The sequence below is a fragment of the Dendrobates tinctorius genome, unplaced genomic scaffold, assembly GCF_039654945.1.
Source record: "Dendrobates tinctorius isolate UK_male_01 unplaced genomic scaffold, ASM3965494v1 ptg000011l, whole genome shotgun sequence".
Lineage (NCBI taxonomy): Eukaryota > Metazoa > Chordata > Amphibia > Anura > Dendrobatidae > Dendrobates > Dendrobates tinctorius.
Window position 1 is genome coordinate 87719034 of NW_027361679.1, and position 27890 is coordinate 87746923.

The 27890-nt window shown below is 46.2% G+C and overlaps 1 protein-coding gene across 2 annotated transcripts in view; it reads left to right on the forward strand.

The window, feature by feature from the left end:
- The window catches only part of RANBP3 (RAN binding protein 3), a 126329-nt gene extending 98987 nt beyond the window's left edge, over positions 1–27342 (forward strand). For both annotated transcript variants that reach the window (XM_073544421.1, XM_073544412.1), the window contains 7 exons: positions 1716–1794; positions 4978–5074; positions 5715–5839; positions 10063–10183; positions 18036–18178; positions 25711–25891; positions 25980–27342. In XM_073544421.1, the coding sequence (XP_073400522.1) occupies positions 1716–1794; positions 4978–5074; positions 5715–5839; positions 10063–10183; positions 18036–18178; positions 25711–25891; positions 25980–26023 (790 nt within the window). In that variant the 3' untranslated portion in view covers positions 26024–27342. The remainder of the gene's footprint in view (positions 1–1715; positions 1795–4977; positions 5075–5714; positions 5840–10062; positions 10184–18035; positions 18179–25710; positions 25892–25979) is intronic.
- The last annotated feature ends 548 nt before the right edge of the window (positions 27343–27890 follow it).

The following is a 27890-nucleotide window of genomic DNA, read 5'->3' on the forward strand; positions in this document are numbered from 1 at the left end:
AAAAACGACAGCTCGGCGCAAGCCCTCACCCGACCCAAGATCACTAAAAATGGGGATGCTACGGGTATTGGGAAATGGCACAATTTTTTTTATTTTTTAATCAATCGTTGAATTTTTTTTTTCACCACTTAGACAAAAAAAGAACCTAGACATGTTTGGTGTCTATGAACTCGTAATGACCTGGAGAATCATAATGGCAGGTCAGTTTTAGCATTTAGTGAACCTAACAAAAAAGCCAAACAAAAAACTTGTGAGATTGCACTTTCTTTGCAATTTCACCGCACTTGGAATTTTTTTTCCCCGTTTTCGAGTACACGACATGCTAAAACCAATGATGTCTTTCAAAAGTACAACTTGTCCCACAAAAAATAAGCCCTCACATGGCCATATTGACAGAAAAATAAAAAAGTTATGGCTCTGGGAAGAAGGGGAGTGAAGCGAAAATGCAAAACCGAAAACAGCTCCGGTCGTTAAGGGGTTAAGCTCAAGGTAACACCCACATACCTTCCCTTGATGAGGTCATCTGGGATGTTCTGGGTCTTTTAGAACTTCTTGAGATCCTCAACTTACAGGATATCTTCACCCTTGAATGCTATATACTGTCATATTTCTTACCATGATTTTACGTACCGATCAATCATGACTTGGACAGCACCCTCTATCAGCCAGTTATAAAGTTGGAGAGGTTCTGGCGCCCTTACAGTGATGTGAGTGAATATGTTCTGTTTCTCCTTTCGCTAGGACTCGTAAAATGTATCACCTTTTAATTATTGGATCAATGCTAACTTCAATATTCATATCTGGATACCAGAGACAGTGTGTCTGCTTTGATGAGCGGAAGCTTATGCCTTGGAAAGCCTCCTCTGAGTAAACGAGTCTGTCTTGTCTCATTTCCAGCAAATCTCTTCTGTAATTACCTGGTAACCACAGGGGTGGCACTGCTTCAAAGGAGGTTGAGGTGTTCGCTCCCTTTCTCATTTTCCTCAGTTCCTAGGTCAAATTAATTGCATATGTTCAATGTGAAGGTCTACTTCAAGGAGGTTGGATTGTCGGCTCTTTTCCCTTCTCTGGAGATGTCTGTATTGATTAAAGAAACATTTCTCTAAGACAAAGTTCTTTCCTTGCAATAGGAGTATCGGAGTGTAATACAGCCCGGCTCCTGCAGCTAATTTCACAGGTGTACTAACGGCACCCATAAGATCTCCAGGACAAAAAAAGTAGGCGCATGGGTCATTAATGGCTTAAACATTTCCATCTATTTTGTTGCTGTGCAATCAGAAATCTCCTTATATGTACCTAGCTGCATTGCTGAGTACGAAATAGTTTCTGCATGTGACAACTGGCTGCTGTTGACTCAGGGCTGACGTAACCCAAGTCTTTGAAAAATTGGAGGTAACCCCTAGCATGTGTACATACAATATTTTGGCCTATAGTTGTGCATAACTTTTGAAGGAGCAAGGTTTCAATAACTTGATTGTTCCCATTGGCTCTCTTGATGTCTACATATGGATGGCAGCATGCCCTCTATCGATGGGCAGTAGTAGGAACACCACAAATAAATTGGCTAGCTTGATCTTCGAGGAGAATAAATCTATGGGTTAAATAGTTATCTAAAGTGTGTGCCTGATGGCATCATTGTATGTCTATTTTGTAGTTTTTTTTCCTCTTATATATAGAGCTGAAGCTTCACATATACACTTTATTTTATTTTGCAGCCTTGAAAATTCAGCACACAAAGCAGAAGCCGTCTGTAACAAATTTGTATTTGGGCAAAACATGATTGAGAGAGTTTTGGTAAGTGTTATATTTCTTCCCAAATTAAAATTGCAGAAAATAAAGGCTTATGATTAGTGTTGAGCATTCCGATACCGCAAGTATCGGGTATCGGCCGATACTTGCTGTATCGGAATTCCGATACCGACTTCCGATATTTTTTCAATATCGGAATTCGGCATCGGAATCGGAAGTTCAGTTGATTGACGGCCTGACGTCATCATGATGCGCGGTGTGTGCGCATCATGATGCGCCGTCATTTCGGGCCTTCCGGGGGTCTCTGCCGGCCTGCCGGGGGGCTGTGCCGGCCTGCCGGGGGGCTGTGTGGACTGCCCGGGGTCTGTACCGGCCTGCCGGGGGGCTGTGCCGGCCTGCCGGTGGTCTGTGCACCCTGTGGGGGTCTGTACCGGCCTGCCGGGGGGCTGTGCCGGCCTGCCGGGGGGCTGTGCTGATGTCCGGGGGTCTGTGCAAGCATCGTCCGATGGGACTACAAGTCCCATCGGGCGATGCCTGCTACCATGACAGTGATTGACACATTAGCCAATGATGGGACAGTAGTAGTCCCATCATCCGGCTAATGTGTTAAATGTTAAAAAAAAAAAAAAAATACTACATACATACTACATGCATGCTACATACATACTACATATATACTACATACATACTACATACATGCTACATACATACTGCATGCTACATACATACTACATACATACTACATGCATGCTACATACATACTACATATATACTACATACATACTACATACATGCTACATACATACTGCATGCTACATACATACTACATACATACTACATACATACTACATGCATGCTACATACATACTACATACATACTACATACATGCTACATACATACTACATGCTACATACATACTACATATATACTACATATATACTACATATATACTACATACATACTACATACATACTACATACATACTACATGCATGCTACATACATACTACATGCATGCTACATACATACTACATGCATGCTACATACATACTACATATATACTACATGCTACATACATACCACATATATACTACATACATACAATACATTCATACAATACATACATAGACATACAGTACATATAACATAGAGTAACATACTTACCAATACTTGTCACATTGTTCCCCGAAGCCATTGTCTTTTCCGGGATAAATATTAACATAACAAACCACAAAAATACTCACCCACGATCCGAAGCAGTCCACGAGTGTGTCCCACGACGATCTTGGGTAGAGAACTGCAGCATCAGATGATGCTGCCGTTCTCTACGGGCTGCAGGAATCCAATGACGGAAGGTAGGTATCCTTCCGCACTGTATTCCTCCGCCACTTAAAAAAAAAAAAAGTCCCTAGTCTCACTTTATGCCATTGCTGTGTGGGAATTTCCCACACAGCAATGGCATAAAGTGAGACTAGGGACTTTTTTTTTTTTAAGTGGCGGAGGAATACAGTGCGGAAGGATACCTACCTTCCGTCATTGGATTCCTGCAGCCCGTAGAGAACGGCAGCATCATCTGATGCTGCAGTTCTCTACCCAAGATCGTCGTGGGACACACTCGTGGACTGCTTCGGATCGTGGGTGAGTATTTTTGTGGTTTGTTATGTTAATATTTATCCCGGAAAAGACAATGGCTTCGGGGAACAATGTGACAAGTATTGGTAAGTATGTTACTCTATGTTATATGTACTGTATGTCTATGTATGAATGTATTGTATGTATTGTATGTATGTAGTATATATGTGGTATGCATGTAGTATGTATGTAGCATGCATGTAGTATGTATGTAGTATGTAGCATGTAGTATGTATGTAGCATGCATGTAGTATGTATGTAGTATGTATGTAGTATATATGTAGTATGAATGTAGTATATATGTAGTATGTATGTAGTATGTATGTAGCATGTAGTATGAATGTAGTATATATGTAGTATGTATGTAGCATGTAGTATGTAGCATGCATGTAGTATATATGTAGTATGTATGTAGCATGTAGTATGTAGCATGCATGTAGTATATATGTAGTATGTATGTAGCATGTAGTATGTATGTAGCATGCATGTAGTATATATGTAGTATGTAGCATGTAGTATGTATGTAGCATGCATGTAGTATATATGTAGTATGTAGCATGTAGTATGTATGTAGCATGCATGTAGTATGTAGCATGTAGTATGTATGTAGCATGCATGTAGTATATATGTAGTATGTATGTAGCATGTAGTATGTATGTAGCATGCATGTAGTATATATGTAGTATGTAGCATGTAGTATGTATGTAGCATGCATGTAGTATGTAACATGTAGTATGTATGTAGCATGCATGTAGTATATATGTGTTATGTATGTAGCATGTAGCATGCATGTAGCATGCATGTAGTATGTATGTAGTATATATGTGGTATGTATGTAGCATGCAGTATGTATGTAGCATGCATGTAGTATATATGTAGTATGTATGTTGCATGTAGTATTTATGTAGTATGAATGTAGCAAGTATGTAGTATGAATGTAGCATGTATGTAGTATGCATGTTGTATGTATGTAGCATGTAATTTTTTTTTTTTTTTTTTTTTTACATTTAACACATTAGCCGGATGATGGGACTACTACTGTCCCATCATTGGCTAATGTGTCAATCACTGTCATGGTAGCAGGCATCGCCCGATGGGACTTGTAGTCCCATCGGACGATGCCTGCACAGACCCCCGGAGCCTGCACAGCCCCCCGGCAGGCCGGCACAGCCCCCCGGCAGGCCGGCACAGACCACCGGAGCCTGCACAGACCCCCTGGCAGGCCGGCACAGCCCCCCGAAAGGCCCGTACAGACCCCAGAGAGGCTGTACAAGGGCAGGAAAGGGTTTTTCTTATTCCGATACCGGAAGTCCCATAGACTTGAATGGGACTTCCGGTATCGGAATCGGCGATACCGATACTTTTTTTAAAGATCGGCCGATACCATCCGATACGATACTTTGAAGTATCGGACGGTATCGCTCAACTCTACTTATGATCCTTTTTGAAAAGTGTATTCCTGACTGGGAAATTTTTGTTTTTGGCTTTTCCTAAGTGTTACTAGGTGGAAAACTCTGATTTTTGGACTAAAAATAAAAACAAATTTTAAGTTATTTCATCCTAAAATTAACCTTGTGTTCTGCTCACCACTTTCAGAGTCCACCCAAAACAGAAGCAAGTTCTGACAGCAATAAGGAAAATGCTGGAGACTCTGGAGCTGAAGGATCTTCATTGGAAAATACTCCAGAGAAATGTGGGTTTGCGTGGGGAATTTTATACAGCAAAATGTCTTAACAGTTTTTAGTATTAGACATATAAACATCGAAATTTCTAATTAAAAGTAAGACTTAGGGTCCCGTTTCACTTAGCGGCGCACCAGCATTCCCGACAACGATACGACCTGGTAAGGATTGCTGGTGCGTCGCTAAATGGTCGCTAGTAAGCTGCCAAACAGGCAGATCTCATCAGCGACACAGCAACGACCCGGTGATCTGTATAACGACCTCGGCGGTCGTTGGTACCTTGTCACACAGCAGCTTTTCTGATAATTCCCGCCTGCGTCTCTGAGTTCTTCGTCGCCAACGACGTCGCTCGTCGGGGTCAAACACAGCGATGCGCGCTGGCCTGCGGGATGCTGATGATGAAAAAATGGCCCAGGACATTCAAGCACGATCAGCAATATCCAGCAGGGGGCCGGTCGCCGCTGCGTGTCGCATGTAGCGAGATCACTGGCATGTCACAAAATCGGTGACGCTTCAGCGATCACGCTATGTGAGACGGGGCAATATTTACAGTGGTTTTCACAAAAATTTTACGAAATTGTGAGCATTAAATTCGAGTTATACCTGACATTAAGGTTTTATTTGATAAATTTATTGTTGTGCAAATTACAGCTAACAATATCTCTGAATCACTGGCGGAATCTGCAGCTGCTTACACAAAAGCCACAGCTAAACGATGTTTATTGGAGAAAGTAGAGGTTATCACTGGAGAAGAAGCAGAGAGCAATGTACTCCAGGTAAGGAAATACCAGAGATTGGGCAGCAAATTACCTAATACCAGAATAAAATAAAATTGCATTAAAGATAACCTGTCATGTCAAAAAAATTCCCTATTAACCTGCAGACATGCGTTAATAGTGTTCTAAAGCTGTGCATTCACCATAGGCCTGATCGCTGGGGAGTAAATGAACTTTATTCCTCCCTGCAGCCCTAAGCCGGGTTCACATTAGCGTTTGGCTGGTCTGCGTATGGCTGCATACTTCTTCCCTTAAGCGCCGACTACTTCCGCATGCGTCCTGCATCCCTATCTTTAACATTGGATACGCAGGGACATGCGTTGTATGCGGATGTGTCCGAGTGCGTCGTTTTGATGTGCCGGCCGACCGCACGGGAACGCAACATGTTGGAACTATAATGGGTACGTGCACTATCCATGAAAAACACTGGAACATTTAGGCTGCTTTTTTGCGGTGTTTATTTCACATGGAGTTGGACCAAAAAAGTTAGGGAATCCTTATGCCAGCAAAATCAATGAGAATTCTGAAGTGCTGTGCACATGATCAGTATTTTTCCTTTCAGGATTTGTGCTGCTTTTAAATCTGCAGCATGTCAATTCTTTGTGTGTTTTTGCCTTGTTTTTCATCCATTGACTTCAATTGAGTCAATATCGTAGCAGTAACGCAGGTATAAAAATGTTTGCAGATTTGCTGAGTTTTTTTGCTTGTGTTCTTACTGACTTTTATCTGTTTTTTTCTGCACTGTGATCTGTATGACACACCAATGCATGTTCCTATTGTGAGAAACACTGGCGGCTGTGATCGGTGGTAAGAGCGTTACCATCGGTCAGAGCACTGCGGGGTCATGTTGTCAGATGTCAGGGTGAGCCCGCAACTGTGACCCACGGTAAAAAGCTTACCGCCGGTAACAGATTGCGGCTAATGAGACACTACTGTTCCCATCAGCCTGCACCTGCTTTCGCTGATAATAGCGACAGCCAGCAGCAGCTGATAGGTGAAGTCATCAGCCAGTGCTTGTGCTCAAAGTAAAGGAAAAAAAAAACTTAAAGAAATACACATTGAAATAAAAATACACAGTATATAGTCACCTTACACCTAATCAATGAAGCCCTTGTTTCCTTTAAAAAAAAAATAAAAAATAAAAAACACCATATCCTCACCCTATTGCCTGAGAACAACCTGATATAGGCAAAGAGATGCTGAATCCAACGATGTACCACTTAAATTGGTGCAGCCTTTCTCATACGATCGGAGGTTGTAGATTTAGCATAAAGGAGAGCTGAGAAAGCTAACCCCGCCTGCCCACACCAGGCTCTGTATATACATTGTCCATAGACAGTGAGCTTCTTATCACAGCAGGGGGTGTGTCAGACCAGGAGACACATACCAGCTAGTCACAGCAATGATAAGCTACTGGTCATAAAACAATCATTGTAAGCAGGCAAAACCACAGAGCTTTGCTGAAATCTGTGTTTTAACCTCTACAGTAGGCTGTCTTCAGCTTGCATAGCTAAAAAAGCTGACAAATATATTTTTAATGTAGTTTTATTCACCAAAAACGCTGAAATAATTGTCATGCATACTTTTAGAAAATGTTGCAGTGCTCCTATTCAGTCAGGAAAAAAAAACATTTGCATGAGATTTCTGAAGTCTCTTTGCTTTTGTAGGTACTGCAAAAACAGCTTTTAACTTTCATAAAAAAGCTGCAAAAAACACTGTATGTGAATATAGCTTAAAGTTTATATTTTAACAAATCTCCTTGTGTTTTTTTTGTTTGTTTCTGGACAGCCATTCTAAATTGTAATGTTCAAGAAGTCTGCTTACAGAGGATCTTTCACCCAATTTTTCATGTTCAACTAAACACACAATGTAATAGTGACTGCAGAGTGGAATTATATTGATCCCTATAGCTCATATGCTGTATATACTTGTGTATAAGCTGACCCGAATATAAGCCGAGGCACCTAATTTTGCCACGAAAAACTGGGACAACGTATTGACTCGAGTATAAGTCGGGTATGCATGGCTCCTTATTCCCATCCTTGTCTGCATGGCTCCTTATCCCCATCCTTGTCTGCATGGCTCCTTATCCCCATCCTTGTCTGCATGGCTCCTTATGCCCATCCTTGTCTGCATGGCCCCCATGAGAAAAGCATAAAAAAATCCTACTTGCCTTCCCTGCTCGCCCTCGCAGCATCTTGTTCTGGTGCCAGCAGTTCCTGCGGCCGTGCTATCACGTGTCTCTGCTCATTAAGGGAATGAATTTTCACCCCTCTCCATACCTATGGGAATGCGACAAAATAACGCATTACAGTCTATGAGAACGCAGGTGTGTGCATGGACATGTGCACGCCTGCGTTTTAAGAGTTAACATGGCTTGAAACTGGTTAAAACGCTTGCGCCTAAAAAAACGCAAACGCATGCAAAATGCTTGATGCGGTTTTTTGCATGCGTTTCTATTGCGCACAAAGCGCTGTGCTAAAAAAAGCTAATGTGAAAGTAGCCTTACACACGTGTATATATGGTATCTCGTAAAATACATACGCACACATGTTCTTTTTACGTTTCCATTGTTGAGATATTAGCAATCAAAGTATTTGGCACCTAGTTTCACTATTAAGTCTTAGGCTGAGTTCACACGTGGCGTTTTTTCCCGTTTCCGCTGCGGTTTTAACCGCGTGATTTTTCCGCGAAAACGCAAAAAATAAGCATCCCATGCATTCCTATGGGATTCCGCAATGCTGTGCTAGTGCTGTGGTTTTTACCGCGGCGGAATCGCTTCGTGGTAAAAAACGCAGCATGCTCATTAATTTGCGGAATCGCGGCGATCCCGCACCCATAGGAATGCATTGTTCTGCTTACTTTCCGCATGTGGCTGTGCACACCATGCGAAAAGTAAGCAGAACAATTGCGAATGGTACCCACGGTCCGGAGGAGAGGAGACTGTCCTCCGGGCTTTGGGTTCCATATCCCTGTAAAAAATAGAATTTAAAATAAAAAATATTGTTATTCTCACCTTCTGACGTCCCGCGCAGCCTTCCCGCCTCTCTCCACGCTCCCGTTCCCAGTATTCCTTTGCGAAATGCCCGTGATGACGTCCGTTCTCGCGGGATTGCGAAGTCTCGCGGTCATTCGCGCGACGTCATCGCGAATTTCCGCGAGACGTCGCGATCCCGCGAGAACGGACGTCATCGCGGGCATTTTCGCAAAGGATTACTGGGAACGAGAGCGTGGAGAGAGAGGTGGGAAGGCTGCGCGGGACGTTGGAAGGTAAGAATAACACCATTTTTTATTTTTTTTATTTTTTACATTTTATCTTTTACTACTGATGCTGCATAGGCAGCCTCAGTAGTAAAAAGTTGGTCACACTTGTCAAACACTATGTTTGACGAGTGTGACCAACCTGTCAATCAGTTCTCCAAGCGATGCTACAGATCGCTTGGAAAACGCTAGCATTTTGCAAGCTAATTACACTTGCAAAATGCTAGTTTTTCCACGGGAAATTAGTGGGAATTTAAAATGAGATTTTCTCGTGAAATGGAATTCCGGAACTCTCGCGGTAATTTTCGCGAGAGTTCCGCTACGTGTGAACCCAGCCTTAAGTGGGTTTTATCAGATTACAACTCCATACAGGGAGAAGAAGCGCACCTCCTCAGTGAAAAGTATCTTTTAACGCAGACCTGAACTTAGCAAAGTATTTCGCATTTGATGGGTTAAATTTAGTTATCTCCCCAATAAAGAGGCAAACATTTATGTAAAAAAAAACCTATATATTATTCTGCTCATCAGCCGCTATTACTTGGTGTGTCCAGCTCAACGTGAAACATATGAAAGTAGACCATGTAGATATAGCTGGAAATGGTAAAGGTAGACCAACCCCACCAATCACTTAGCAGAAGGCACACAGTACCTTATTTGGTTGCAGTGGTAGTGTTTGATACCTATCCATTTTTGGTTGGTAAACTGGTCAGTGTTTGCCAATCTTTGGGCTTGATACATCAAGATCGGCGTTGTTCAGCTCCCTCTTGATGAGAAAATGGGAGGGATGAAGTCAGATGCAACTGGTGCATAAAGAGGCGTACACCAAAATATAAGACAAAGTAGGATCAAATGAAACGTTTAAGGGAGAAATTGCTAGTAAACAAGTGTTAGTGATATGTAATTTTTATATACTGTAAATGTATGGTTACAGTTTATTTCCATGTTGTCTGCCTTCTCCTTAGATTCAGTGCAAGCTGTTTGTGTTTGATAAAACGTCTCAATCGTGGGTAGAGAGAGGCCGAGGTCTTTTAAGGCTCAATGACATGGCCTCTACCGAAGATGGCACATTGCATTCTAGACTTGGTGAGTTATTCTAATTGATTGTAAATAACTGTTGACTATATTAACTTTTATACTCGGACAACAATGTATTGTAAAAACACCTTATATGAGACTTGTTACCTTTGCTGCATTCAGTTAAAGACTCTTGTGTTTTTGTGTTTTGCACCGACAGGACCTGACAATATTTTTACAATGTATAGAAAAACCGGGAAACAAATTCAAATGGGGGACATAAACTTAACGGGAATCAGTCAGCAGGATTGTGCACAGTAATCTACAGTGTAAGGTCGGCGCTGTTATACTGATCGCGATCGCCAATAGCTGCTACTGCACAGGCGCTGGTGGTGCCATCTTGGAGGAGAATTTTTTTTTTTTTCTATAGCAAGATGGCGCCGCCGGCACATGCACAGTAGCAGCTATCAGATCACCGATAGCGGCTACTGCGCAGGCACGACGGAGCCATTTTCAAATGGAGTTTTTTTTATCAGTATAACATGAAACAAATGAATCTTATGCACATTACATATGCGGTCGTGCTGCAGCACAGGTGCCGACGCGTGCAGAAGAGTTTTCTCCTTCGTCTCATTGGGGGACACAGAGACTGTGGGTGTGTGCTTCTGCCGTCTGGAGGCCGACACTAAGTGTACAAAAAAAGAGTTAGCTCCTCCTCCGCCGCATACACCCTCGCCCCTAGGCCGGGCGTAACTCAGTTTTTGCTTAGTGTCTGATGGAGGCACACGCAGTCTGGAGTTCCAGACTAGATTTTTTTTTTTTTTTCCCTCCCTTTTTTCTATGAAGATAAGATAGGGGCGACGGATCCTATAGAGAGGATCCGATCTCCCCAAATCACCAACGGGCGACCACGTGTGAGTAACCCTCCACGTGTCCTCTCCCGCACCGAGGGACACATCTGGGACTTTTTTCCAGACATCTATTTTTTAACGAAAGAGGGGCAACGCGTCCTGATTAGAGGACTCGGTTTCCCCACAACTTCATCAGGAGCACGTGTGAGCAGAACCAGGGGTCAGCCTCCGCGTTGCTACTCTCCTACAACAGCAGTGTATGGAGGACCCGTCCACCCCTTGGTAGTGAGTCCAGGGGGTTGAATCGGAGGCGCAGGTGAGAGCGTACAGGGGGAAGAGGCCGCGAGTAAGACCGACAGAGCCCCCCCCCCCGCGCGCCTGCACGGCGGATGGCCCTGCTCACCTGTTTAGTATATGGGGGATCCGCTCCTGGAGCGCACCGCAAGTTGGCGCTGGTGGGTAGCGGTAGCCAGGGCGTTGCACCCGGGCTCCGCACGCTGCGTGTATCGCGGCCGGAAGCCCGCCGGCGGCCGCGGCCCCACTGCAGGAGGGCGCGAGTATCGCGCGAGGCCGCGCGCCGACTTCCGGTGGTAGCCGGAAGTCCCGCCCGCTGACTTCCGGTGGTAGCCGGAAGTCCCGCCCGCTGACGCGGCGGTGACAGCGGCGATGGTGGAGACGCGCGATATAGGGCAGGAGGTCAGAGGCGCAGATCCCGGAGAGACTTCCGCCCTAACACATCGCATCCACGCAAGGAGCCGGTGGGTGAGTGTAACTCCGTTTGGAGAATCCACGCTGCTTGTCAGGGAAGAGGTTACCCTCCTCCTCCTTCTACTCTGCCTTCAGCCTGTGCAAGTATGTCTGCAAAAGGAAAAGCTCACTCTTTCCTTTACGCGGTTTGCGTGTCCTGTGGGGTCAGGCTGCCAAAGGCACAGGCGGGTAAATATTGTGAAGCCTGTGAGTCGGAGCGCGCCCAGGAGCCCCCCACTGTTTCTGAACCAAGGGGTCAGGACCCCCCGGAATGGGCGGTGTCCTTATCGCAGTCTATGCTGTCCCTTACAAGGGCAATTGAATCCCTTCAGGGCCCGGGCGGGAGCAGGGAGGGGGGTCTGCCAGCGGAAGAGAGCTCGTCCTCGTCTCAGGACCCTCCAACCATTAGAGGTCGCTCCAGTACCAGGCAAGCTCATATCAAGAGGGTTCGTTCTCCGTCGGCCGGACCCTCCGGGGCTTCGGCGGCGGGTATTAGGGCATCCCGTTCCCCGTCACTGAGCTCTGGGAGCGATCAGGATGAAGGAGAGGAGGAAGGAGCCTGGAATCTAGAAAGTCTGGGGTTCCAGGATTCGGTGGACAGTCTCATTGAGGCAGTCAACCAGACATTAGAGATCGAGGACGATGTGCCCACAGCCTCAGGTCACAAGGTCTCTTTTAAGAAATCCAGGCGACCACATAGAAGATTTGCCACGCATCCGGAGTTTGAGGAGCTAGTCCAGAAACATAGAGATCACCCGGATAAGCGCTTTGCAATGCAAAAAGCGCTACAGGCAAAGTATCCGTTTCCTCCTGAGCTCCATAAGGCTTGGGTAGAGTCGCCAGTAGTGGACCCTCCCGTGTCACGTTTAGCATCTAGGTCGCTATTGTCAATACCCAGTGTTTCCTCTATTAAGGACCCAACTGATCGCCTCATGGACGGGCTTGCCCGCTCGGTATATGAGGCAGCAGGGTCGGCTCTGGCCCCCTCCTTTGCGGCGACTTGGGTGGCTAAAGCCATGGTTTCGTGGGGGGAAGCTCTGTATAAGGCCCTCCAGGACAGGGATCTGCCCGCGGAGGTCTTAGAGGTGGCAAATCAGATGTCAGGGGCAAGTGATTATCTTGTCAGCGCCTCACTGGACGCGGCCGAGTGTTCGGCGGTGGCAGCGGCGAATGCGATCGCCATTAGGCGTGCATTATGGCTGAGGCTGTGGAAAGCGGATTCTATCTCTAAAAAATCCTTGACCTCATTGCCTTTTCAGGGCAATCGATTGTTCGGTGAGAAGCTGGATAGGCTTATCTCAGAAGCCACAGGGGGGAAGAGTAGTTTCCTTCCGCAGCAGAGAAGTTGCCCGGCATTCAGGCAAACGCAAAGGCGTTTTCGACCCTTTCGTAGCCCCTGGGGGGGGACTCCGGCCAGGACATACTCCTCCGCAAACGATGGCCAGAGTAGGGAAAAACAAGTCTCTTACAGGGCCAATCCGCTGGGTAGAGGCCGAGGCCATTTACCCAGAGCGAAGGGGGCCAAGCCCCAAAAGCCTCCAGCTAAATGACTGGAGGCGCTCCGTACCTACGGACGACAGGGTGGGCGGACGCCTACTAAGGTTCAGCCACGTTTGGGTCGCAGTGACACGCGACACTTGGGTGGCAGAACTTGTATCGTCCGGGTACAAGATAGAGTTTGTCGGACGGCCACCACAGCGATTCTTCCGTTCGCGACTTTCCAAGACAGATTCGCAGGCGGAGAGTTTGTTACAGGCTGTAACGACGCTAGAGCACAAAGGGGTTATCGCCCCAGTGCCGCAGGGCGAAGAGTCGCAGGGGTTTTACTCCAATCTTTTTTCGGTCCCCAAAAAGGACGGGACTGTGAGGCCGGTTCTGGATCTAAAGATCCTAAACAGATTCATCAGGGTCAGGCGATTCCGGATGGAATCCCTCCGCTCGGTCATTGCAGCCATGGATCCAGGGGAATTCCTGGCCTCAATCGATGTGCAGGATGCATATCTGCATATTCCGATATTCCCCCCACACCAGAGGTTCCTGCGATTTGCGATCGGAGGACGTCACTTCCAATTCGTGGCTCTGCCCTTTGGTCTGGCCACTGCCCCCAGAGTCTTTACAAAGATAATGGCGGTGGTTATGGCCATCCTGCATGCACGGGGCATAACGGTGTTACCTTACCTGGACGACCTTTTGGTAAAGGGGCCGTCGTTTCAGGAGTGCCAGGACAATGTCAATATTACTCTGGATACCCTGGCCCGTCTGGGCTGGCTGATCAATTGGAGCAAGTCGTCCTTGATTCCAGCCCAAAAAATCGTGTTCCTGGGCATGATTTTCGACACCTCCCGGGGGCTGGTGATCCTCCCTCAGGACAAGGCGCAAAAAATCAAGCAAGGGATACGGAACCTTCTACAGCCGGGCTCCAGATCCATCCGGTATGGCATGAGTGTGTTGGGCAGAATGGTGGCAGCGATAGAAGCAATCCCGTTTGCCCAGTTCCATCTCCGTCCGCTTCAGCATGCGCTCTTGACAGCATGGGACCGGAGGCTGCTGTCTCTCAGTCATCGGTGCAAATTGTCTCCGCTAGTACGGGGTTCACTCCGGTGGTGGACTCGCGACTCGTCTCTGGTCCAGGGGAAGCCCTTTCCCCCGGAACAATGGTTGGTGGTGACGACCGATGCAAGCCTGCAGGGTTGGGGAGCAGTTTTCCAGAGTCACATAGCCCAGGGGCGATGGTCGGTTCAGGAGGTAATTCTCCCGATCAACATTCTGGAGATACGGGCAATACGATTGGCCCTACGACATTTCCAGTGTTTCCTGAGACACCGGCCGGTGCGCATCCAGACGGACAATGCTACAGCAGTAGCATATGTCAACCATCAAGGGGGCACGCGCAGCCAGGCAGCCATGCGCGAGGTCGGACTGGTACTACGTTGGGCGGAGAAGAACCGCGTGGTAATTTCAGCGGTGCACATTCCAGGAGTCGAAAACTGGGCGGCAGATTTTCTCAGCCGACAGGGGGTTGCGGCAGGGGAATGGTCCCTGCACCCCGAGATCTTTCAGCAGATCTGCCAACGGTGGGGGACACCAGACGTGGACCTTATGGCATCCAGAGAGAATGCCAAGGTACTAAGGTTTGTCGCTCGATCCCTCGATCCGCAGGCAATCGCAGCAGACGCACTGGTGCTCCCGTGGAGCCAGTTTCGTCTCCCGTACTTGTTCCCCCCGCTGCCGCTGCTTCCAAGAGTTATCAGGAAAATAAGGAGAGAGAAGGTTCCAGCAATTCTGCTGGCCCCAGACTGGCCCCGGCGGGCCTGGTACGCAGATCTGGTCCAACTAGTGGTGGACGTACCCTGGCGTCTTCCAGATCGGCCGGACTTACTGTCCCAAGGGCCGATCTGCCATCCGAACTTAGGGGCCCTGTGTTTGACGGCGTGGCCATTGAATCTTGGCTGTTAACACAGGCAGGATTCAGACGCGATGTGGCGGCCACGATGGTGAGTGCCCGAAAGCCTTCCTCGGCGAGGGTGTATCATCGGACTTGGGAAGTATTCTTCCGTTGGTGTAGGGATCGTGAAGTGGCTCCTCTGGTTTTTTCGATCCCCAACGTACTGGCTTTTCTACAGGCAGGGCTGGACGCAGGGTTGGCCCCGAGTTCCCTCAGAACGCAAATCTCGGCCCTGTCGGTACTTTTCCAACGAAAAGTCGCTTCCGTCTGGCAGGTTAGGACGTTTATGCAGGGGGTCGCACATTTAGTACCCCCCTATAAGGCGCCGACGGAATCATGGGACCTGAATTTGGTGCTCAGAGCCCTTCAGGAGGCCCCTTTCGAACCATTGCAAGAGGTCTCCTTACCTTACCTGTCCAGAAAGGTCGTTTTTCTAGTAGCCATAACGTCTATTAGGCGGGTTTCGGAATTGGCGGCCTTATCTTGTAAACCACCGTTCCTAACCTTTTATAAGGATAAGGTAGTTTTAAGGCCAGCTCCCCCCTTCTTGCCGAAGGTTGTGTCTGCATTTCATATCAACGAAGACATCGTCTTACCCTCGTTTTGCCCGGCACCGGTGCACAGGGTAGAGAAGGCTTTGCACACTCTGGATCTGGTAAGAGCTCTTAGGAGGTATGTGGCGAGGACGGCGCCATTCCGCCAGACAGACTCTCTATTCGTGGTTCCAGAGGGACGGCGGAAGGGGCTCGCTGCGTCCAGAGCGACTTTGGCCAGATGGGTTCGCCTGACGGTCCAAGAAGCTTATCAAATCAGTGGCACGCCAGTTCCGGCAGGGATCAAGGCTCACTCGGCACGGGCAGTGGGTGCCTCATGGGCACTACGACACCAGGCTTCAGCGGAGCAGGTATGCAAAGCAGCTACCTGGTCCAGTTTACATACGTTTGTCAAGCATTATAACGTACATACCCAGGCATCCTCGGATGCAAGCCTGGGAAGAAAGATTCTCCAGGCAGCAGTTGCGCACCTCTAATCAGGGGCGCAAATTAGCATGGATTGGGTGAGTTAAGATCCCGCCCAGAGGACTGCTTTAGGACGTCCCACAGTCTCTGTGTCCCCCAATGAGACGAAGGAGAAACATGGATTTTTGTGAGTACTCACCGTAAAATCCTTTTCTCCGAGACGCTCATTGGGGGACACAGCACCCACCCTATCAGCCAGTTGGCTTTTACTTATTTTGAGTTTTACAAATCCTTGTACAAGGTTTAGGGTGGCCCCTTTTTCAGACATATAGTTTCTTGCCTGAGTTTAAGGCGCGTTCTCCTACTGCTTATGCACTAAACTGAGTTACGCCCGGCCTAGGGGCGAGGGTGTATGCGGCGGAGGAGGAGCTAACTCTTTTTTTGTACACTTAGTGTCGGCCTCCAGACGGCAGAAGCACACACCCACAGTCTCTGTGTCCCCCAATGAGCGTCTCGGAGAAAAGGATTTTACGGTGAGTACTCACAAAAATCCATGTTTTTTTTTTTTTTCTCCAAGCTATATATAGTGTTCAACTGTAAAATTGTCCTGGTCATGAAGGTTAAAACATGATTTAGGGTGAAGGGGTTAAAACAAAGGAAGTCGTATCCAACTCTATCCATCCTGTTGGATATGTATTAGTATACATTTTTATTGCTAACTTCAAAGAAGTGTTTTCTGCTAATAGTAGTAGCTAAGAATAATTTATACCCGGTATCTAGCTGTACACCTATCTAAATAGCTTTTGGCTGTGCAACACCAAACACAAACCTGAAAACTGAAATGTCACTAATCCTAATGACCAAATGAGATAATTAGTGCAAATACAGTTCAAAGACAGATGGGGACTAGATAACAGTATTGCTCAGGCGCTGGTCATCCAGCCGCCAAATTGAGGTTGGGGGACTGGGGTCCGAACTCAAGCGTGGCGCATGCATGGACCCAGTAATTGAGTGTGTGCATGCAAATTGGGTGCTAATCAGCCTGAGAGAGAGGAATGTCTGTGATCAGACCACCAGCAGGGCGTCAGCAGAGAGATGCACAGGAATGGATGGGTACAGCTAGGAAACTGGATGCCTTGGCTAATAAGCTATTGAACGTTTACTGCCCTGCTCATAAAACCTTGAATGTTTTGTAAGATAGTTTCCCATAATGCTATAGGTAGCCACTGTGAACTCACAGAATGAACTTCATTTTAACCGGTTGTTAGTAGTAAAGCTGGTTATATACATTAATTGAGCGCACAACCCAATGATGATTCCTTATGTTGACCAGTTAATCTGTGTCCTGTGGCTTCTGCTCCTAAATCCACATAAACTCTTGATAGACCCGAGGCTTGTCTGAATTAGTCTGTCCTCTAACATCTGAATTTGGCCTTTAAAGGGAATCTGTAATCTGGGAGCAGAATAGTTAAGGGGCAGACACCGTGATTCCAGCGATGTATCCGTTTACTAGGGGGCTGCGATTTTTATAGAATCGCTGTATTCTCTGCCACAGATATTACTAGTTCTCTGAATGCTTATCTCTGTATGGGGTTATCTGACCCTACCGATTGGCAGCATTCTGTGCATAGGCAGAAAATTGCCAGTCACTGGTGGAGGTGTGGTTGGACCAGGATTCCTAGTCCACTTGTGATCTGTAGATAAAACAGTGATTTCATGAAAACTAAAGCAAGCGCTTCTGCCCGTACATTATGCTGATCTCAGACTAGGTGGCAAAAAACTGCTGACAGATTATTCCTTTTAATGTGAATTGGATGTGTTTGTTGTTGTGGGTGTGTGTTGTTTTTTATTCTAATTATTGTGTGTGTGCAGTATTGATCATTTCTTTCATAACTAGAAATTGTACCTTCTGTCCTCAGTTATGCGCACACAGGGAAGTCTGCGACTAATCCTCAACACTAAGCTCTGGGCGCAAATGCAGATAGACAAAGCCAGTGAGAAAAGCATTCGAATTACTGCAATGGACACAGAGGACCAGGGTGTTAAAGTCTTTCTCATATCGGTAAGTGTTTGCTGACCTGATGCATTAGTTTGTTGGCTTGTCTTAGAGTTACCATAATTGTATTACATTTTGACTTTAGACCTCTTTCATTTGTTAAGTCACAACTACTTTTCAACCTTTGACATTTTTTTAATAACTTTTTAAGATAACTTTTCATTCATCATTAATTATAACGATAAAAATATCTGTTTCTGAAGCCATTTTACACTTGTATTTTGAAGTGGTTGTCTGAGAAAAACAACCCCTTTATCTTAAGCCCCTTTTACATTTAGCGATGCACCAGCGATCCGACCAGCGATACGACCCGGTCAGGATCGCTGGTGCATCACTAAATGATCGCTAGTGAGCTTCCACACAGGGAGATCTCACAGCGATGCAGCAGCGACGCAGCGGACGATACTCGACTTTCACACACAGCGATCCAGACGTCCTCCCGCCCGCCTCCACACGTCGCTTGTCTCACACAGCAGGAAGCCGACGACGAGAAATGGAGCCGCCCGATCTCGCGCGATCAGCGATGGAAAGCGGGGGAGCCGGTCGGAGGTATCACACATAGCGATATCGCAAGCAATATCGCTATAACGTCACAAAATCAGTGATGTTTAAGCGGTATTGCTAGCGATATCGCTATGTGTAAAACCCCCTTTAGTTTTCTCTAGTCACCTTCCACGACAGCTACATCGGAGGATGTTTTCCCCGCCCTAATAGGGGACAGGAACAGGAAGAGGTTAAATACCCCTCCCCTTCCTGCAACTACCAGTGTTTTCCTTTCCCCTATGGGGCATGAAGAGGTCTACGATGGTGCTGCCGTGGCCGGCGATCGGGAGCACCCCACGCCCAGTATCAGCTGGGATACCTGTCAGATGCCGGGCAGCCGAGGTCGGGGGCCTTGCTCTCCTCCGATGGCTGCTCCCGTCTCCGCCTGCATGGTGGGACTCGGGACTCTCCCGCCCCTCCTGCGCCTCCTTCAGTGGTAAAGCGAGGCGGTGATGTGCGCGCCGGGGTCCTCCAGATTGCTCCCCGGCTTCCTCCTCCTCCATGCTGCCGGTTCCCGGGGACTCGCGCTGGCCAGGGGTGGCGTTCCTCCACTTCGGGTGATACTGGGCTTTCCACTGGGGCTCGAGTCACTTAGGCGCGCATCACTTCTGGTCTGTCCCTATGCGTTCCACAGTGGAGCGCACGGCGCGCCGGGGGGCGTTACTCCTGGGACCGGCGGTCACATTCTGGGGCGTCCTCATATGGTTCCCCCCATTGGGCCAAAGGAAGGAGGAGGTGCACAAACAACGCTGGATCCTCGATCTTCAAGGTCCGGGTGAGGAGATCACCAGGTAAGACTCCTGTCTGACTGTAGGCGGCATGAACGGTGACAAGCCCTCTCTCTGCGTTGGCAGAGCCAAGCGTACCCCCTCCTACTGTAAGTAGCAGGCGTCGGTCCTGGCTATCCAGCATTATTTACTAAAATGGCGTAGCATACCTCTCTCTAATAGGGGGAGAAAAGGTCTCTGATCCTATGAGAACCAGCCACAAGTGTAAAATGTGTGCTGCCAGACTCCCTCGACATACAGGGAAAGCTCTGCCTATCCTGTACAGAGAGGTCCTTCGCGCTGAGCAGCCCTCTCTCCTGGATAGCATCAAATTCCTCATAATACAGGAGGTTTACTCCTCCATGGCTCCCTTCACCCAGACTGCCTCCCTCTAGGAGGAGGAAGAAAGCTCTGATAGAATCTGACTCAGACGAAATTCAGTCCTCGGATTCAGAGGACGCTTGGGAGATTGAGGGTTCCTCTTCCACATCCACCCCTAAAACCAGGGAACAAGAAATATCACTTGGTTACGAGAATGTGGGTGAGCTAATCAGTATGGTTAAGAACACCATAGGGGTGGAGGAGGAAGAAGTTAAATACACGGTACAGGACGAGATGTTGGGCTGAAGCCCAAAGAAGGTGTCCTGTACACGAGAACATACAGAATCTGATCCTCCATAAAAAGAGGCCTCCATATATTAAAAAAAAAAAAAAAAAAAAAAGTCTATCCCTTTTGAGGGCTCCTCCCAGCTCAAAGATCCAATGGATCGAGGAAAAATATTTATATATTTGAGAGCTTATCAAGGAAGTCCTGGGACACCTCTGCAAATCTGCTAGAAGCTAATATGGCTTTCACATGCCCTGTCTCTGTGATTACGCACACTCAGGGCACCTTAAGGGGAAAGATACCTGACACCCTACCCCTACTGCAGAAAGCAACGAGACTCCTAGCCGATGCTTCCGCTGGTGGTCGCTAAGCAACTTTAGAGGCCGGGACCAGGAAGACCAGCCTGTAATTCGCATGTCTCGGGTAATTCTGTAATGCATCGGCTCTTCTAGGCTGAGCGTGACTGCTCTCACCAAGTCCGAGTAGCCGCAAAAGCGGCCGTCCTTTCTAACTCCTCTAGAGGAGTGCCCTGGTTAAAATCCTAAAGGAGGTGACTTATCTCCAAATGGTGCGCCATCCCCTTCCAGGGCCACTATGGGTTCAAGCCCGTCCTGGATAAAATCCTGGACACAGCTTCGGACGAAAGGATCTCTTCCGAAACATAGAAATCCTAGGAGACGGATTTTTTTGTCCCTCCCGTGGCCAAACCTCTGTCAACAGCTAAGCCCTGTTTCACACATCCGTTTTTTGTGTCCGCCAAACGGATCCGTTTCCGTTTTTTGCCGCTAACGGATCTGTTTGGATCCGTTTTTTTTATGTAGCCGCTAATGCAAGTCTATGGGGGAAAAAAAATGTATCCGCCAAAAACATGGCGGATCCGTTTTTTGACGGATTTGGACGGATTTAAAAAAACGGAAGTGTGATCCAGGCCTAATCTACGCTGAATTTGCATGCCCTCATCAGATCACAGCCGCTAAGCAGTTTGAGGCTGGGCCAGTACCGGCATGAGACACTGGCGGGGAATCCCTGGTCCTGTTGACATAGTCATATGTTAAAGTTTGGGCACCCCTATTAATGTTTAACCTTTTTTCTTTATAACAATTTTGGTTTTTGCAACAGCTATTTCAGTTTCATATATCTAATAACTGATGGACTCAGTTATATTTCTGGATTCAAATGAGGTTTATTGTGCTAACAGAAAATGTGCAATCTGCATTTTAACAAAATTTGACCGGTGCAAAAGTATGGGCACCCTTATCATTTTCTTGACTTGAACACTCCTAACTACTTTTTACTGACTTCCTGAAGCACTAAATTGGTTTGGTAACCTCATTGAGCTAGGAACTTCATAGCTAGGTGTATCAAATCATGAGAAAAGGTATTTAAGGTGGCCCCTTGCAAATAGTTCTCCTATTTGATTCTCCTATGAAGAGTGGCATCATGGGCTCCTCAAAACATCTCTCAAATGATCTGAAAACAAAGATTATTCAACATAGCTTTTCAGGGGAAGGATACAAAAAGTTGTCTCAGAGATTTAACCTGTCAGTTTCCACTGTGAGGAACATAGTAAGGAAATGGAAGAACACAGGTACAGTTCTTGTTAAGCCCAGAAGTGGCAGGCCAAGAAAAATATCCGAAAGGCAGAGAAGAAGAATGGTGAGAACAGTCAAGGACAATCCACAGACCACCTCCAAAGACCTGCAGCATCATCTTGCTGCAGATGGTGTCACTGTGCATCGGTCAACAATACAGCGCACTTTGCACAAGGAGAAGCTGTATGGGAGAGTGATGCGAAAGAAGCCGTTTCTGCAAGCACGCCACAAACAGAGTCGCCTGAGGTATGCAAAAGCACATTTGGACAAGCCAGTTACATTTTGGAAGAAGGTCCTGTGGACTGATGAAACAAAGATTGAGTTGTTTGGTCATACAAAAAGGCGTTATGCATGGAGGCTAAAAAACACAGCATTCCAAGAAAAACACTTGCTACCCACAGTAAAATTTGGTGGAGGTTCCATCATGCTTTGGGGCTGTGTGGCCAATGCCGGCACCGGGAATCTTGTTAAAGTTGAGGGCCGCATGGATTCAACTCAGTATCAGCAGATTCTTGACAATAATGTGCAAGAATCAGTGACGAAGTTGAAGTTACGCAGGGGATGGATATTTCAGCAAGACAATGATCCAAAACACCGCTCCAAATCTACTCAGGCATTCATGCAGAGGAACAATTACAATGTTCTGGAATGGCCATCCCAGTCCCCAGACCTGAATATCATTGAACATCTGTGGGATGATTTGAAGCGGAGTGTCCATGCTCGGCGACCATCAAACTTAAGTGAACTGGAATTGTTTTGTAAACAGGAATGGTCACCAATACCTTCATCAAGGATCCAGGAACTCATTAATAGCTACAGGAAGCGACTAGAGGCTGTTATTTTTGCAAAAGGAGGATCTACGAAATATTAATGTCACTTTTATGTTGAGGTGCCCATACTTTTGCACCGGTCAAATTTTGTTAAAATGCAGATTGCACATTTTCTGTTAGTACAATAAACCTCATATGAATCCAGAAATATAACTGAGTCCATCAGTTATTAGATATATGAAACTGAAATAGCTGTTGCAAAAAACAAAATTGTTATAAAGAAAAAAAGGTTAACATTAATAGGGGTGCCCAAACTTTAACATATGACTGTACTCAGGAAGAGTATAGGGGGGGCAAGGGCAGGAACATCCTTGTCCCTAATCATCAACAGACCCCAGATAAGCAATGACGCCCGGTTGGGGGTCGTCTCTCGCTCTTTTTCACCCGCTGGCAGTCCATCTCCACAAATCAGTGGGTCCATCGTAACATATGAGATGGACTAAAAATTGGGTTCAAGAGTCCTTCCCCGTAATGCTTAGGGGTAACCTCCCTACAGCCTCCACACCTTCAGGGCTCCTTACCAAAGATCTGCTCCGGTAGAACGCGCAGGTGCCAAAGCGGGGAAGGACACCGCCATTACGCATGTCCCTTCCTGGTGAGGAAGCCATCAGAGAATAACTGAATCATCATAAACCTGAAGCCATTAAACGAATCGGTCCGGTACAGGCAATTCAAAATGGAGTCAATCAGGGGCAGTCCCGCTCATCGGACAGAGCTGGGTAATGGCAACGGTAGAGCTGAAGGGTGCATATTACCATGTGCCAATCCATCCGACCATGTATCTCTCTAAGATCATGGCGGAAGCAGTGATTTTCATCTGGCGCCATGGGATAGACGTTAGCCCATATCTGGACGACTTCCTCTTCTCCATATAATCTATCTCATGTCAGAAGATGGACGTAGGAAAGACCCCGGGATATTAAGATCCCTGGGTTGGATACCGAACATGGTCTTTCCCTAAACGAGAAGGAAGCTTCTGGGAGTTCTCGGACTCCAGGGGAAAGGCATCCTTCCTACCTATGGTTTGTCAGGTCGACCTGGTTCACTAAGAACCTGGTTCAGGACTAGCGGGCACTGACCCTCAGAGTCAATGTATGCTCTAGGATCTCGGACCACATGCACCCAGGCAGTTTCTTGGGCTCAGGCCCACACCCAAATTCTACAAAGCCATGTGCTTTTACATTCCAGGATCCGCCTGGCCTACGCGGCTACAAATTCCATTGTCCTGAAGGATTCCCCCTCCCTGGTCAGGCTAAACCGGCCCTGAGTTGATGGTTGAACTACCGAAATCTTCAGAAGGAGTCAGCCGGATTCAGTTTCCCCTGATAACACTCCGCTCAGATGCCAGCCAACGAGGCTGGGGCGCAGTAGTAGAGAGATCCTATTTTCAGGGGCGATGGCTGCCGAGCATCAGCACCAGTTCCTCAAATCTGAGAGAACTGAAGGTGGTAGGGAAAGCGCTAAAAGAGATCATCATCATCATCGCTAATCCAAAATCACCACGTCTGCATCTATTCGGACAACATGACCACAGTGGCCTATCTCCAGCCAAGGGGGTACGAATTACGCCGGCCTGGAGGCAATAGGAGCAAGGATCTTCTCCTGGTCAGTGCGTCTGAAAGGATCAGACAACACCCAGGCTGATTTCCTCAGTCGAGAAGACGTTCATCCGGAGGAGTGGCGCCTGGACCAGACGGTATTCGTGTCCCTAGCCTCAAGATGGGGCGAAGGTGGACCTAGTCGCCAACAGGCAAAATGCGAAGACAGGGGTATTCGTCTCCCTCAACCACATGGACGGAGTGCAAGGAATAGGTGCCCTTCACCCAATGGTGGGATTCCAACCTCGCATATACCTGCCCACCCATACCGATGCGGGCAAAAAACATCTCCGGAAATCCAGATGGACTGAGTTCCCACAATACTAATGGCCCCGCTGTGGCCCGGAAGAAGTGGTATTAGAATTAGCTGTTGGTATTACTCCGATGTAGCTGTCGTGGAAGGTGACTAGAGAAAATAGAATTAGACTTACCGGTAATTCGATTTCTAGGAACCTTCCACGACAGCACTAATTTCCCTCCCTATCTGATATTCTTATTGGATGATTCCTGCACTTTGGTGGTAACTATTCATACTGGTGTCCAGGAAAACACTGGTAGTTGCAGGAAGGTGAGGGGTATTTAACCTCTTCCTGTTCCTGTCCCCTATTAGGGCGGGGAAGACATCTTCCGATGTAGCTGTCGTGGAAGGTTCCTAGAAACCGAATTACTGGTAAGTCTAATTCTATTTTATTTGTTTAGCATGCAGAATAGCACTGAACCAGGGTGCTAGCAAAAAAGTATAAAGGGTTTAGAAGAGGCCAGCAGGAGCATGAGCGTCAGAATAACATCTGTAATGAGATGGGGAGTGGTGACATCCCCCAGTTGCATAAATTGCTCCAAAACTATGCTTGCCTCCTACACAGGACTTTTATGGTGTGTGGTTTGTTTTTTCTTTTTAAGTTTTGCTTTCTCTAGAGTTTTTTAGTATTTTCTACTGTCTAGGAATTAGTGTTTCTCCAAGGGGGAGGTGCAAAGGTAGACATATAAGCCTGCAGTGCTGCCTGAAGGAAAAAAGTATGGTAATTAGCCCTTTCAAAAGGGTGAAAACTCTTTTGCATCTATGTAAGTCAATGTTGACCCTATAATGATGCTTGACCAAAACTGTTTTCTCCAAAATGGAAATGCCTTCTACACAGAATTTATCAGTGTTGAACCTTCTGTTGATCACTTGTACAATACACTGCAGTACTTCAGAATTAATGTGCTTTCTTTTTACTGCTCGACTTTGACACTCTGCCTGGACAGCCACAGCTGCTGTGTCAACACTATTTATGTAATCATAGTAGAGAGGACCCCAACCTTTGCCAGACCACATAGGTGCTGCAGTCACATGACTATAGCATCTAAGGGGTTCATTTCTAGCTCCATCCACAACAATCACAGGACCTTCAGTGTATGGAGAGGGCTCAGTACTGCGCTCGTTATATACCTCTCATGCGAATATTCGCTGTACAGGAACACAAGCTGCTCAAACTTTGTATACAAATCGCTATCTGGTAGGGTTCTGCTTTTCCTTGGACTTTTTATTTTCTAGCAAAATCTTCGCTTTGTTTTGCACCAAAAAATGAAATCCACATCTTAATGTGTACTTATGTTTACAGGCAAGTTCTAAAGACACAGGGCAACTGTTTGCTGCAATTCATCATCGCATCCTCGCTCTTCGGAGCCGTGTAGAGCAAGAAGCTGAGGTGAAGTGTCCTGAACCACCCAGTGAGGTCACCCAATCCAACGAGGAAGACAGTGATGACGATGTCCTTACCCCTGCAGTTGCAGCTGCAAGTGGTGGGTAAAATCTATCAAGCTCAATGATTGATTATTAAAATGTGACATTTGGATCACCCCATAACCTATGTTTTTCTTTTTTCTGTAGCACCTAGTGACGAAGGAGACAAGCCACCGGTATCCAGTACATAGCAGCCACTTACCTCGTTCCTAGAAAGATTGTTGTCCTCACCTGGCAGGGTGACAATCCACAGATGCCCCCTCTTTGTACACCTCGTGGAATATTTAAGACCGGCTATTCATGACAAAGCTGGACTGAGGACACAGACTTTTACACCCTCCCTTACCAATGAACAGTTCTATCTTTTTGTTCACTTTAATTAAACCGGAAAAATACATTGGGTCCCCAAATATATATATATTTTTTTTTATAGTGTTTTTTTGGAGGGGATCAGGGAGATATCCAACCTATACAGTGTAGAATGCTTGAGAATAAACAGCTCATCATATTGATGAGCTGTGTGAAATCCTGTTTTTCTCCCCTGTCCTATTAATAGCTGTGCGATCTGCATTGCTTTTCCGAAATGTAATTTTGTTTTATATGCATCAGTTTTAGTTTCTATCCTGTTGCCAACCCTGTCAATGTACATATTACGATTTCCGATCATTGGTTGCTTTTACATTGGGATTCCAGTCCTGGACAGGAACATAGCAATTAATGAATATGTACAGGAACTCTTTGCCTGAATCCATTCATGGCTAAATACCATGAAATGGACGACTTTCACATTGGAATTTAACTTCGATTACACTGACTTTTTACTAAGCTCTTAAAATAAGAGTCTTCTTCAGGACTTCATCAGTTAAATGAAAAAAGTCTCATCCTCTGTTTTAATTTCCCTTCTCCTTTTGGTAAATTTTCTGTTGTGTTTTTTTTTTTTTTTTTTTAAATTAGTTTGACATAAAAAGGGGGTTGTTCACTTGAAAAGAAATTGATCAGATGTGTTGATAACATAAATATATATATACCTTATATACTTGAATTAAGAAAGTTGCCCCAGGCTCAAGATATTGTCGCTGGTCCTGCATCACGGCACTACCACTTCTTAGGTTCTTCACAGGAGAGCTTCCTCCACTTTCTTCTGTTGGTACATGACCATTGCTGAGTGTGAAGGGGGCAGGCTGACTACTCCTTTCATTGGCAAAGCTGGCTCCCTACTTTTCTGTGCATTGGTGGCTGACATGGTTATTGAAATGAAAGCTCTGTAGAACTGTCAGCACAGATGTTGATATCTTAAGAGCATTACGTTTAGGGCACCATTTTTAATCCAATCCAAAATTGATAAGTTGCATATATTTGTATTTTAAACACATCTTTATATATATATTTAGATATATAATTTTTTTTTTGTGGGCAACCCCTTTAATATGCTTTTTTTGTGTGCTGAAAAGGTGATATGTTATTTTTTGTATCCATATTTAAGGGAAAGAGTTAAATACTGTACACTAAACTGTGGCATTTGTGTTTTTTTGTATCTTAAGTATTCATATTTAGAGCTTATTCACATCTGAAAGATTTTTTGTGAAAATGTCTGAAAATTCCATGGCGCCATTTCTTTAGCATATGCGTGGATTCCTGTCTGATAAATGTGACTGTGTCAGAATTGTTTACAACAAATCTTCAGCTTGCGAATATCCTCTTATGCTACTTCTTCGTAAATCTTGTTCTAGTGCCGAGATGGCACTGAATAAAGCATTAAAGGGAACTTGTGGTGAGAGGAAAAAAAACATATTTACCTGCTGCTGTAGTGCAAATCTGAAGGTAAATACCATCCACTTGTGTTCGGATGTCTAAGGAGATGTTTAGCTGCAGAGAGAAAATGAAGTTATATTTTTCCTGCAGCCGCGTTGTTCCAGTCAACAAGGAGCGATGAGGCAGCGAGTGGTCACCGTTCGAGACTGTGAAAGCATGCCCATTGCCAAAATTAAAAAAAAAAATACATGTAACACAACCTGATTTAACCTCTTCATGACCAAAACTATTTTGACCTTAATGACC